The 12,770-nt window shown below is 42.8% G+C and overlaps 1 protein-coding gene across 1 annotated transcript in view; it reads left to right on the plus strand.

Moving 5' to 3' along the window:
- Positions 1 to 12,770, plus strand: part of ADGRV1 (adhesion G protein-coupled receptor V1) — a 450,458-nt gene that overhangs the window by 78,365 nt on the left and 359,323 nt on the right. The window contains 4 exon segments of the mRNA XM_064176319.1: positions 1,627 to 2,000; positions 4,879 to 5,055; positions 6,845 to 7,025; positions 8,033 to 8,235. Of these exon segments, the coding sequence (XP_064032389.1) occupies positions 1,627 to 2,000; positions 4,879 to 5,055; positions 6,845 to 7,025; positions 8,033 to 8,235 (935 nt within the window).

The raw sequence follows: 12,770 nt of genomic DNA on the forward strand, positions 1-12,770 counted from the left end.
GCTTAGTCTGAGTGGATTGTCCCAGATGTGGTTTTAGGCAAGACTTTCACTCTGAAATATCACAGCAGGGACCAGAGGAGTATATCAAAACAATTTCTTTATAAAGCCAGACATGATGTGGTGAGAATGTATATATGTGTGTATGTGTGTGTATATATATATATATGCGCACATGTACACAATATACATATTGTGTATATATATAAATATATATAAAAATGTATTTTTTATATATAGAGATACTATATTATATATGCAGTTGTTCAGTTTCTGACTCTTCTCCATGAATCTCTTTTTTCTTGAAAATCATCTCCATCCTTTTTGATTTCTTCTCTCGCTTTCAATTTCATATGATTTTCTTAGTGGTAATAGGCAGTGAATGATTATTGAATTCTGGAATGCAGTCTCCTTTTTTTTTTTTTTGTAGTCAAAGAGAATAAAAACACAGAGTGATGTTAAATGCATCTATATCTACAGGCATACATGTACACAAATACAGAGTGAGAATAGAGATGAGACGTCATTAATCGTAGAGTGTAGCATTTTACTTCTGCCTCTGAATTTCCAGTGATTGAAGTTGAAGAAGTAAATTTGTCTTCTGTAACAAAGTAGGCCCCTGCAGTTAATAATTTCTGGAAGATTTGCAGTGCTGCAGCTGATAAAGAATCTTTCCCCCTTGGTTTCAGAAACCGAGATGAAATTCAGTAATGCTTTTGCTGCTAGAAGTGTATGTCTGAGTTGTAGATTTCCTGTGTTAGTAGAAATAGCATATGCTCTATCTAGAAATATTTGAAGTACAAGATAAGGAGGTAATCTCTCTCCATTTAGTGTTGGATGCTACGCAGTGGTGAGCGTAATAGCTCTCCATCCTCTGCTTTGTGCCCTGGGACCATTTAATTTTCAGTTGCTGTGATTACTCTAGAGCTGCCTCTCAGTGTCTTATGTATGCCGTTCAAGAGCACAGTTTCTTCCAAACCCAGAAAACAGTTGGAAAGCAGAGATGTCTGTGTGTTTTAGCATGACAGGACTGAGTGAGTTGCCAGCTCTTTGTGAAACAGACAGTTGTGACCCTATGATTTGCAATATAGGGTAATTGTTTGGAGACAGAGGAGTGATAGTGCTGCTGCGAAGGGCATTTGGAATTTGTTGTACATTCCTGAAGTCTATATTACCAGTGCATTAGGGGAAAAGCACATCCAGAAGAGCATGTCCAGTCACCACGAGTGCCACTAGTGTGGATCCACTGTCCCAGAATAGACAACATGGGCTCTGTTTAGAAAAACAAAAACAGAGAGGCATATGAGATATACTCTACAAATCTGTAATGGAAAGAGAGAGGTTTCTAAGCCTCACAAAAAGGAGGCATGGCGACAACATGCTGATAGAACTAATAGGTTGAAGAACCTGTCCAATGTAGGATGGAGTTTGACCAGTGCTGATCTATCTGAAACAATGAGGCGAACCTTGCGGAACCTACTGACTTTGCACTTCAAGATCAATATGATCCCTAATCCAGGCACAATAAACAGTTTACCATTGATTTTTGGCAATTTCAGCTATTCAGACTCAGATGTACTAGTTTAAAGAAATATAATAATCTGAGAAAAATTATGGTTTCCTTCTCAGGTCCAGGAATAGTGAGAGTCGGAGCAGGAGTCAATGGCAGAAGTAGGTACACGGGATTAATGCAGGACGTGAGGCTGTATGAACGTAAACTGACACGAGGAGAGATCTATGAACTCCACGCAACTCCTGCAAAGAGTGATGTCCACCCTGTCTCTGGCTATCTGGAGTATCGTGAAGGAGAGACCAATAAGTCCTTCATTGTCTCTGCGAAGGATGACAATGAGGAGGAAGGAGAGGAATTGTTCATCTTAAAGCTCGTTTCTGTGCGTGGCGGAGCTCGGATTTCACAAGAAAACACCACAGCACGGTTAAGAATACAGAAAAGTGATAATGCTAATGGTTTGTTTGGCTTCACTGGAGCCTGCATTCCTGAGGTAAGGTGTGCAGAAGAGAAATTATAGGTGACGTTTTTGGGCACAGTAAATAAAATGTAGTGGCAGGAGCTGCACAAGGCCTTGATTGGTAGTTTTTCATAGTTAAGCAGTATTTTGTAGAATTCAGAAATGTGTTATTTTTGTCAGTACAGCTTCAATTCTCCTGACATTTGCACTGGCATTTATAAAAAGTGCCCAGATTGGTTTTGTTAGGGTAATTGATTTTATTACATAAACTGAATACTGAGGCTTAAATCTTTCTATAAGGACATTTTTTCCCCCTCTCTTACTTCTGCCACATCTGAAGCATCAGTTAAAGTATAAAATTTGTTGGCTTTTTGAGAATGGTTTATTAAAAAAGATCTTTATTTTTCTGTGTTACATGAGCATAGAATAATTAAGGTTGGAAAAGACCTGTAAGATCATCATGTCCAAGCTCCTACCCAGCATTTCCATGACCACTAGAATGATGTGTTCAAAATTATTTCACTACAGGTCATAGAGTGACAAGGTGTGATGTATTTTTCCCTGACCATTTGCTGTCATTAAATTGCATAGATTTGGTGTGGATCCAGTTAATTCTGACTGTGAGATGCTTTTTTTTTGTTTCTTTTCCCTGTTTTAGACATGAAATTGATGAAATTCTTCCTTTGTGGTAGCTTCTATATATGCAACATATATGTGTGTGTGTTTATATATATATATACACACATATATGTAAACTTGCTAGTTTTTGCAGGAGGGTTGAAATAAATATAATGCACTTTTACTTCTCAAATAATTTATAAGGGAAAAAGACACACGAGTAGGTGTTTGTTTGGTTGTTTGTTTTTTTTTTTTTTCTGTATTGGATTATTTTGGAGAGCAGAATTCAGAATGCTTCCAGTTTGGAAGCTGCCATGACTCTTTAATTCCGTCCTTTCTAACCAGTGTCCTTATGACACGTTTAGAAGTAAACCGCCTTGCCTGTGTGATACTGGATGTCATTTTGTTTCCAGTTTGCCTTCTATGTGCCTACCACATGCTATGATAATAGATTCCATCAGTTTCAAATGCCACTGATAATACTGTGATGCCATAGATCATCAACCAACCGTGAAGTAAAATGAAAAATTTATGTGGGCTGTTACTTGTTTTGCATTTACCTTACGTCCGCTTCACCAGGGAAGTATTACAGCTCTCAGTGGTGATACAGATACATAACACTGTTTTATCAGTAATTTAATTGCTTTTTGAGCATATCTGTCTAATAGGCAGCTGGAGCCACTTGCAGTATCTGCACCGTGTTACACAGCAGCTCTGAAACTTAGCTAATGCCTTTCCCTAGCTTTCCTGGCAGTTTTCAAATCAATTTATTTTCTATTTCAATTCTATGACCTTAATTTTACAAAATACTCTCTCAGTAGCATTACCTAATTTGTTCTAAATATGTGGGACTGTTGCTGCTGAAGTCACAGAGTCACAGGGTTATTTTAGTTGGGAAAAATAGGCATTCAAGGTCATCAGCTCTAACCAACTCTTACTCTGCCAAGTCAGGTGCTGAACCATTTCTCTCCAAAAACAGAACTGTAAAGAGGAGTGAAAAACCACAATATTTTTCAAAGGTTTTACTAAATGATGATAGTATAATTAAATTTTTTTTTTATCTACTTATATTTTCTCCCCATAGTGTTTCTAAATGGGGAAATACAACTATTTTGTGTTCCCAGTTGGAAAAATCCAGTTATTTCTTTAAATTACTGATAATATTAAAAAAATATATATATTTGACATGAATACAAGACAGGCTTGAGAGGTGGGCTCAAGACAACCTCATGAAGTTCAACGAGACCAAGTACAAGGTCCTGCAGCTGGGTCAAGGCAAAACTTTAGCATGAGCTAGCAGTGGTTGCTAGCAGTACAGCTTGGCTTGGGATGCTGGGCTGCATCCAAAGCAGTGAGAGCAGCAGGACAAGGAGGGGATTCTTCCCCTTTGCTCTGCTCTGCTCTGCACTGCTCTGCTGACACCTCACCTATGGTAATGTGTCCAATTCTGATGCCTCTAGCATAGGAGGGATGTGGAGCTCTTGGAGCGGATCTAGAGGAAGCCATGAAGATGACCAGAAGGCTGAAACACTTACCCTATGAGGACAGACCATGAGCTTGGGACTGTTCAGCCTGAACAAGAGAAGGCTCCAAGGAGACCTTAGAGCAGTCTTCCAGGATCTGAAGGGGGCTCCCAGAGAACTGGAGAGGGACTTTTGCTAAAGGCTGAGAGTGACAGAATGAAAGATGATGTCTTTGAGCTGGAAAAGGGGAGATTGAGCCTGGAGATGAGGAAGAAATTCTTGACAGTGAGGGTGGGGAGACAAGGGAGGCTTAGGGAGCCTGTGCATGTCCCCTCCCTGGAGGTGTTCAGGGCCAGGTTGGATGAGGCCTTGAGCAACCTGGGCTAATGGGAGTTGTCCCTGCCCATGGCAGGGGAGTTGGAACTGAATGATCTTTAAGGTCCCTTCCAATCTAAACCACGAATCTGTGAAAACAATAGTTGCAGGTGCTTTAAGTGTGCATATTTAAACATATTATGTGTTTGTTATATAGTTTTGGGGGAAGAGATTGTGTCCTAAACAAACAACAGTAGTTACTGACTTAACTTGAGTTATTGACTTAACTTTTCAGTCCACAGGGAGATGGCAGAAGCTGTTGGGAATTCCACTAAGATTGTTCTGACCATCACGTTTGATTTTAACTCCCCACCACTTCAAAAGTGCTAAAAGTAATATGGCCACAATTTCTTACCTGAGTTCCACTGACCTTAGAGAATTCCATGTTTTGCATTTATTGCTTTCATTAACTTTGTCATCACTAACAAACATTTCAATTTCTTGCTTTCTTCCAGACAGCTGATGAGGGTTCTACAATATCCTGTGTCTTGGAGCGTACCAGGGGAGCCCTAGACTACGTGTACATAAATTACATTATCTCACAGGTTGATTCCACTGGGATTAATTACTCTGTTACCGATTTTTCTAACAGCAGTGGCACTATCACGTTCCTTCCTTGGCAAAGATCAGAGGTACACCCTACCTTCCTATTAACTATTCATCCTGTCCTTTGCAAACCTGCTGGAAAACACCTCCTGAAGTTGCTTGACCAGTTTTTGTACTAGAGAGTGCTTCCTTCACATGGCTTTTGTTATCTTTTGAAGGGTATTTTGTACCCCTGGCAACTAGCAGTCGATATGATACATGTATGTATCTTGGCTCAGGGGTCACACTTTGTGTGCATGTATGCTTGAATACAAATAATATATGAGATGGTTTTGCACATATGCATGTATTAGATTAATGCATAGCTATCTATTTATACATTATGTAGTTCTGGGCTGAAGTAATGTATCCAGCTACTTCTGAAACTGGAAAATCATCAGGTTTTGATCTGAGTTTTGGAACTCAGATTTATCTCTGCATCAGTTGCAGAATCACAGAATGATTTGGGTTTAAAGGACCTTTCAAGGTCATCTAGTCCAACCCCCCTAGAGTCAGCAGGGTCATCTTCAACTAGAACAGGTTGTAAAGAGTCCCAAACAGTCTCAACTGGAATGTTTCCAAGGGTAGGGCTTCAACCAGATGGTCATAAAGATCAGTGCTGTAGTCAAATGTCTGGCAGCTGCTGATGGACATGTTCGCTCCCTTTTGCTTGATCTGTTTCTGTGAGTTCAATTGTGGCCCACAGCTGAGGAATGTCAGATTCATTGGAAGAAGTGGGGCCACGACACTGTAGAAAGTTAATGTTTGCTTTGTCTTAGCATTCATAGAACGGAATTGTGAGTCATTAGCAGGAAATTCTGTCTTTGTTTTCACTTTTATCACTTTGCTAAAGTCAGTATGGACTGACTGAAATCTATTGATATGTTTAGAAAGGATCCTAATGGCTCCACCAGAACAGTGGATCTGGTACAAGTTAAACAATGTAAGTGGTTAGAGCTTGGCAAAGGCTCGTGATACCTAAGTTTGCTCACGTCACTGCTCATTCAGCTTTCTCTGTTAGAGCATGTTACTGCATTGCACATGGTCATATAAAGCAAAAATCTCAAAAGTTTTTACAGTCCGGTAGTTTGGGTGGACCCTGCCTTATTCTATGTAGTGGCAGAAAAGGGATGGTATACCCTCCTGCTCCACTGGTGGTGGTCCAATATGTTGTCTGCATGTGGAGAAGTTAATGGACATGCCCCTAAGAAACAGATTTCACGCAGCTGCTCATCGGGTGAGATGTCTTAAGAGACTTTCTGCTGAAGTATGTAAGCTACTCATTCCCACACCTCTAAATACAGTCTTTAAACCTTCTTATCAAATCATATCACAATGTATAGAAAGCTGGAGTTGTCTGAAGTGAGTATCTTAGCCTGTGCATTGCAGATTACATTAGTTAATAGATGATCTGCAATCTCAAGTGTCATAAAAAAATAGCTTTACATATTCTTTAAATTGTAGTAATCACTGTAATGTCTGCTCAGAAGCACAATTTCTTCAAGATTTAAACTATGCTGATGTTAAGGTAGATAATAAATAATTCCTTATTTGATTGTGTGTTTGTCTGATTGGAAGCACTTAAGAAAATATGCCTTCTGTCTCTGGTAGCTTGGTGAAGTTGTGTTTGCAATGCACATTCTAAACATAAAATATTATTGTAGAAATCAGGCTATAGACATGGAAAGCAAAAAATGTTGTCTACGTGAACTTTCAGAACTACACAGCAGGTAGAGGTGACTAATCAAAGAATTTCATGAGTTAAGCAGGGTCATGAAACTGTTAAGAGATGTATGTTGCAAGGTTTGATTTCTCTGTGGTTTGGTCCTTCTCTAGGTCTTAAATTTGCATGTTATTGATGATGACATTCCGGAGCTAAATGAGTATTTCCGTGTGACATTAGTCTCTGCAGTGTCTGGAGATGGAAAACTAGGTTCAACTCCTACCAGTGGAGCAAGTATAGATCCAGAAAAGGAAACTACTGATATCAGCATCAAAGCCAGTGACCACCCATATGGTAACTGTGATGGAAATATACAGTCTTGGTGTGGATAAATGTGTAGTTCTCGCTCAACAGAGAAAAACCTTGCTTAGCTTTTTGATAGTTGAGGAGGCAATCCCAAGTATTCTGCTTTGTCTAACTTGAGAGAAATTAACAACTTTGATGCAAGAATGAAAGCTAAGCTGCTTGCTCTTGACAATATTACAAAAAAAGTCAAATCCACCCTGACCAGACAGACAACTATTCCCTTCTGGGTGGAAATAAAGTTGACATGCAGTTCATCCTGTGCAAGGTCTTCTCAGATAAGAATTACTGATGAAGAGAGACATTTCTGCATGCTTATGATACCAATAAGTATGCACTATTATGTCATATTCACAGAATCACAGAATGGTTGGGGTTGGAAACAACCTCTGAACATCGTCAAGTCTAAATCTGCTCTAGAGAAGGGTCACCTGGACTAAATCACCTGGGAACACATCCAAGCAGGATTTAACTGCCTCCAGAGGTGGATGTTGAGGCTCTTATGGGAAGAGTTGAGTTCATTATTGTGTTGTAGCTTTATGAAGACTCCTATGGATATCGGTGAGAGAGGGAAAAGTACACATCACATCCTGGAATTATCATGATTGAGTTCTAAGGGCACAGCTACAAACTGGAACATAGAATGTTTCACCTCAACACGAGGAGAGACTTCTTTACAAGTGAGGATGACGGAGCACTAGAACAGGCTATCTTCTTCTCTGGCAACTTTCTAAACCTACCTGGATGCATTCCTGTGTGAACTACCTTAGGTGATCCTACCTTGGCAAGGAGGTTGGACTCAATGACCTCTGGAGGTCCATTCCAGCCTCTGAAGTTCTGTGATTCTGTGATTCTGTTTAATTGCCTTGTAGTATCAGAAATGTTAAATATTATAACTTGATTTCTATTTATTATCATCATTTAAATTTTATGTGAGAAGCCATCTTCCAACCTGGTTGATTCTATGATTCTATGATTCTATACTACTTGTCTGCCAGGTCTGCTGCAGTTCTCAGTGGGGCCACCTCCTAAGCCAGGTGATGGAATGATTCTGCCAGCCTCTACTGTGCCCCATATTATCATTAAAGAAGAAGTTGGACACATTAGGTTGCTGGTAGTTCGTGCACAAGGCCTTCTTGGAACAGTTCTGGTGGAGTACAGAACAGTGCCACTTACAGCTTTCAGCCCTAAGGATTATCAGGTATGGCTGTTGCCAAGGTGTGAGATGATTTATTACAGTAATTTTGTATTAATGTATTATTTAATCAGAGCCCAGCTATGATGCTTTTCAGAGAAACACAGGAACACTTTATTTTATATGGTGATGTGATAAATGGATACTTAATACTTAAAAGAATATGTCATTATGTGACTTTTACCTCCTTTCTATGCAGCATGATCTACTTCCTAAGAAAAGTCTTTAGTTTTGATTATTTTCTTTCTCAAGAGAGTGTTCACTGCATCAAGAAAGGATATTTAATCTTGCTTCTGAGGATGTCAAACTTGATATTAACATTCAAGGTGCATGTACAGGTTAAGATTATGTTTGTACATGTTAGGGTTTGTATGTACCAACCCCACAACATCCTGCTCCAAGTTGGAGAGATACAGATTTGATAGGTGGGATGGTCAGTGGATAAGGCATTGGCTGGATGGTCACACCCAGAGGGTAGTGCTTAATGGCTTGAAGTCCAGATGAAGAACAATGACAAGTGGTGTCCCTCAGGGGTCTGTACTGGGACCTATGCTATTTAATGCTATTTAATGCTTTTATCAGGGAAGCCCTTGGTGCCATGGAGCTTGTAACTAATGATGAGTGGTTTGAGTGCCTATGGGTAAAAATCAGAGGGCAGACCAATAAGACTGATTCACTGGTTGGAGTCTGTTATAGGCCACCCAGCCAGGAAGAGGAGGTGGATGTGTTACTCTATAAACAACCTCAAGATGTTTCAAGACTCCCAGCCCTTGTTCTTATAGATGACTTTAACCTGCCAGGTATCTGCTGGGAACTCAACACAGTAAAGAGGTGGCAGTCTAAAAGGTTTTTAGAGAGTATGGAGGATAGCTTCTTGACACAACTGTTGTGCCAGTCTACCAGGGGGGAGGTTCTGCTCAATCTGCTGTTTATGAATAGAGAAGGGCTGGTGGGAGATAGGGTGATCAGAGGCTGCCTCGGGTGCAGTGACCATGAAATAATAAAGTTTTCAATAAGCAGTGAAGCTAAGAGGGGCATCAACGAAACATCCACAGTGGACTTCAAGAGGGCAGACTTTGGCTTATTCAAAGCACTTGCTCGAAGAGTGTCTTGGAAAAGAAACCTTAAAAACAAGAGTCCAGGAAGGATGAACCTACTGCAAGAAAAAAAACTTGAAGGCACAGGAGCAGGCTGTGCCAATGTGCCAAAAGCAGATCTGTCAGGGAAGATGACCAGCCTGGATGGGTGAGGGACTAGTGAAAGAGTTAAGGGGAAAAAAAAGAGGGCATATCACCTTTGGAAAGAGGGGGTGGTAACTCAGGAAAAAATTAAGGATGTTGCCATGTCGTGTAGGAAGAAAATTGGAGGGGCAAAAGCTCAGTTAGAATTCAGACTGGCCAGAGCTGTGAATGATAAGAAGTGTTTCTATAAATACATTAATGACAAAAAGAGGGGCAAGGATAACCTCCAGTCTTTATTGGACAAGGAGGAGAATGTAGTGACTAGAGATGAGGAGAAGGCATAGGTGCTTAACACCTCCTTTGCACCAATTTTCAATAGCAAGGCAGGTTGTCCTCAGGACAGTTGGCCTCCTGAGCTGATAGGTGGGATCAGGGAGCACAGCAGCCTCCCTATAATCCAAGAGGAAGTAGTTAGGGACTTTTTCAGCCTCTTGGATCCTCACAAGACTATGAGACCAGATGGGATCCATCCTAGGGTGCAGAGAGAGCTGGCTATCCACAGGAGAAGTCAGAAGGAGGACCCAGGAAATTACAGACCTGTCAGCCTGACCTCAGTGCCATGCAAGATAACAGAGCAGATCATCTTGAGTGCCTACAGGATGGCCAAGGGGATCAGACCCAGACAGCAGGGATTTAGGAGGAGCAGGTCCTGCTGTACCAACTTGATCACTTTTTATGACCAGGTGACCAACTTGGTGGATGTGGGGAAGGCTGTGGATGTAGTCTACGTGAATTTCAGCAAGGCCTTTGATACTGTCTGCCATAGGAAACTCCTGGCCAATCTGGAAACCCTTGGCTTGGACAGGGGCACTCTGTGCTGGGTTAAGAACTGGCTGGATGGCAGAGCCCAGAGAGTGGTGGTGAATGGTGCCACATCCAGTTGGCAGCTGACACTAGTGGTGTGCCCCAGGGATCAGTGCTGGGCCCAGTCCTGTTTAATATCTTTGTTGATGATCTGGACGAGGAGATTGAGTTCAGCATCAGTAAGTTTTTAAATGACACTAAGTTGGGAGCAGGTGTCAGTCTGTTGGAGGGCAGGAGGGCTCTGCCGAGGTACCTGGACAGATGGGTGTGATCCAAAGCCATGGGTTTTAACAAGGGCAACTGCAGAGTTCTGCACTTTAGCCACAACAACCCCATGCAATGCTACAGGCTGAGGACAGAGTGGCTGGAGAGCAGCCAGGCAGAGAGGGACCTGGGTGTACTGGCCGACAGCTGACTGAACGTGAGCCAGCAGTGTGCCCAGGTGGCCAAGAAGGCTGACAGCATCCTGGCCTGTATCAGGAATGGGGTGGCCAGCAGGACCAGAGAGGTCGTTCTTCCTCTGTACCCAGTGCTGATTGGGCCACAGCTTAAGTACTGTGTCCAGTTCTGGGCCACTCAAATTTAAAAAAGATGTTGAGGTGCTCGAACTTATCTAGGGAAGGGCAATAGGGCTGGTGAGGGGGCTGGAGCACAGCCCTATGAGGAGTGGCTGAGGAAATCTGTATTTTCAGTTCAGTCTTCATTCCAGCTATCTCAGACTTAGGTGTTTCAAAAGCTCAGAAAACAGAAAACAGTTTGTCTCTTAACAAATGAGGTGAAAACAGGGACTCCCAGGTGACTGAGGGAGCTGGGGTTCTTTAGCCTGGAGAAGAGGAGGCTCAGGGGTGACCTTATTGCTGTCTACAAATGCCTGAAAAGAGGTCGTAGCCAGGTGGGGGTTGGTCTCTTCTGCCAGGCAACCAGCAACAGAACAAGAGGACACAGTGTCAAACTGTTCCAGGGCAGGTTTAGGCTGGACATTAGGGAGAAGTTTTGCATGGAAAGAGTGATTGCCCATTGGAATGGTCTGCCCAGGGAGATTGTGGAGTCACCATCCCTGGAAGTGTTTTAAAAAGGACTAGATGAGGCACTTAGTGCTAAGGTTTACTTAATTAGAAGGGGTAGGTGAGAGGTTGGACTTGGTGATCTTAGAGGTCTTTTCCAAACTGCTTAATTCTGTGCTTCTGTGATTAGTGATACAGGCAGTGAGTTCAAGAGCACCATCAGCAGCTTTGTCGATCGCACCAAGCCTAGTGGTGCTGTTGGTACACCAGAGGGATGTGGACAAGCTGTATAGGTGAGCCCAGGTGAACCTCACTCATAAAGTTCAACAGGAGCAAGTGCAGTGTTCTGCACCTGGACTGGAACAGTCCTCACTACCAATACAGATTGGGGGATTAGGAGATAGAGAGGAGCTCTGTGGAAAATGACTTGGGGGTTCTGGTGGCGGAGAAGTTGGACATGAGCAGACAGTGTGATCTTGCAGCCCAGAATGTCAGTCACATCCTGGGCTGCATAGAAAGATGCATTGCCAGCAGATCCAGAGAAGTGATTCTGCTACTCTACACTGCTCTGGTGACACCTCACCTGGAGTACTGTGTCCAGGTCTGGAGCCCCCAGTATAGGAAGGGCATGGAATTGATGGAGCAGGCCCAGAGGAAAACCATGAAAATGATCAGGGGGTTGGACACCTCTGCTATAAGGACAGGCTGAGGGAGATGGGGTTGTTCAGTCTGAAGAAGAGAAGGCTCGAGGGAGACATAATAGTAGCCTTCCAATACCTGAAGGGAGCCTAAAAGAAGAATGGACTGAGACTGCTTACAAGAGCCTGTGGTGATGAGGGGCAGTGGCTTCAAACTAGAGAATCATAGAGTCATAGATCAACCAGGTTGGAAGAGACCTCCAAGATCATCCAGTCCAACCTAGCACCCAGTCCTAGCCAGTCAACTAGACCATGACACTAAGTGCCTCATCCAGGCTTTTATTCAACACCTCCCTGGGCAGCCCATTCCAATGCCAATCACTCTCTCTGGGAAGAACTTCCTCCTAACATCCAGCCTACACTTCCCCCAGCACAACTTGAGACTGTGTCCCCTTTTTCTGTTGCTGGTTGCCTGGGAGAAGAGACCAACCCCCACCTGGCTACGACCTCCATTCAGGTAGTTGTAGACAGCAATGAGGTCTGCCCTGAGCCTCCTCTTCTCCAGGCTAAACACCCCCAGCTCCCTCAGTCTCTCCTCATAGGGTTTGTGTTCCAGGCCCCTCACCAGTTTTGTTGCCCTTCTCTGGACACCTTCCAGCACCTCAACATCTCTCTTGAATTGAGGGGCCCAGAACTGGATGCAGTACTCAAGGTGTGGCCTGACCAGTGCTGAGTACAGGGGCAGAATAACCTCCCTTGTCCTACTGGCCACACTGTTCCTGATGCAGGCCAGGATGCCATTGGCTCTCTTGGCCACCTGGGCACACTGCTGCCTCATCTTCAGCTTACTATCT

The sequence above is a fragment of the Pogoniulus pusillus genome, chromosome Z (assembly GCF_015220805.1).
Source record: "Pogoniulus pusillus isolate bPogPus1 chromosome Z, bPogPus1.pri, whole genome shotgun sequence".
NCBI classification, from domain to species: domain Eukaryota; kingdom Metazoa; phylum Chordata; class Aves; order Piciformes; family Lybiidae; genus Pogoniulus; species Pogoniulus pusillus.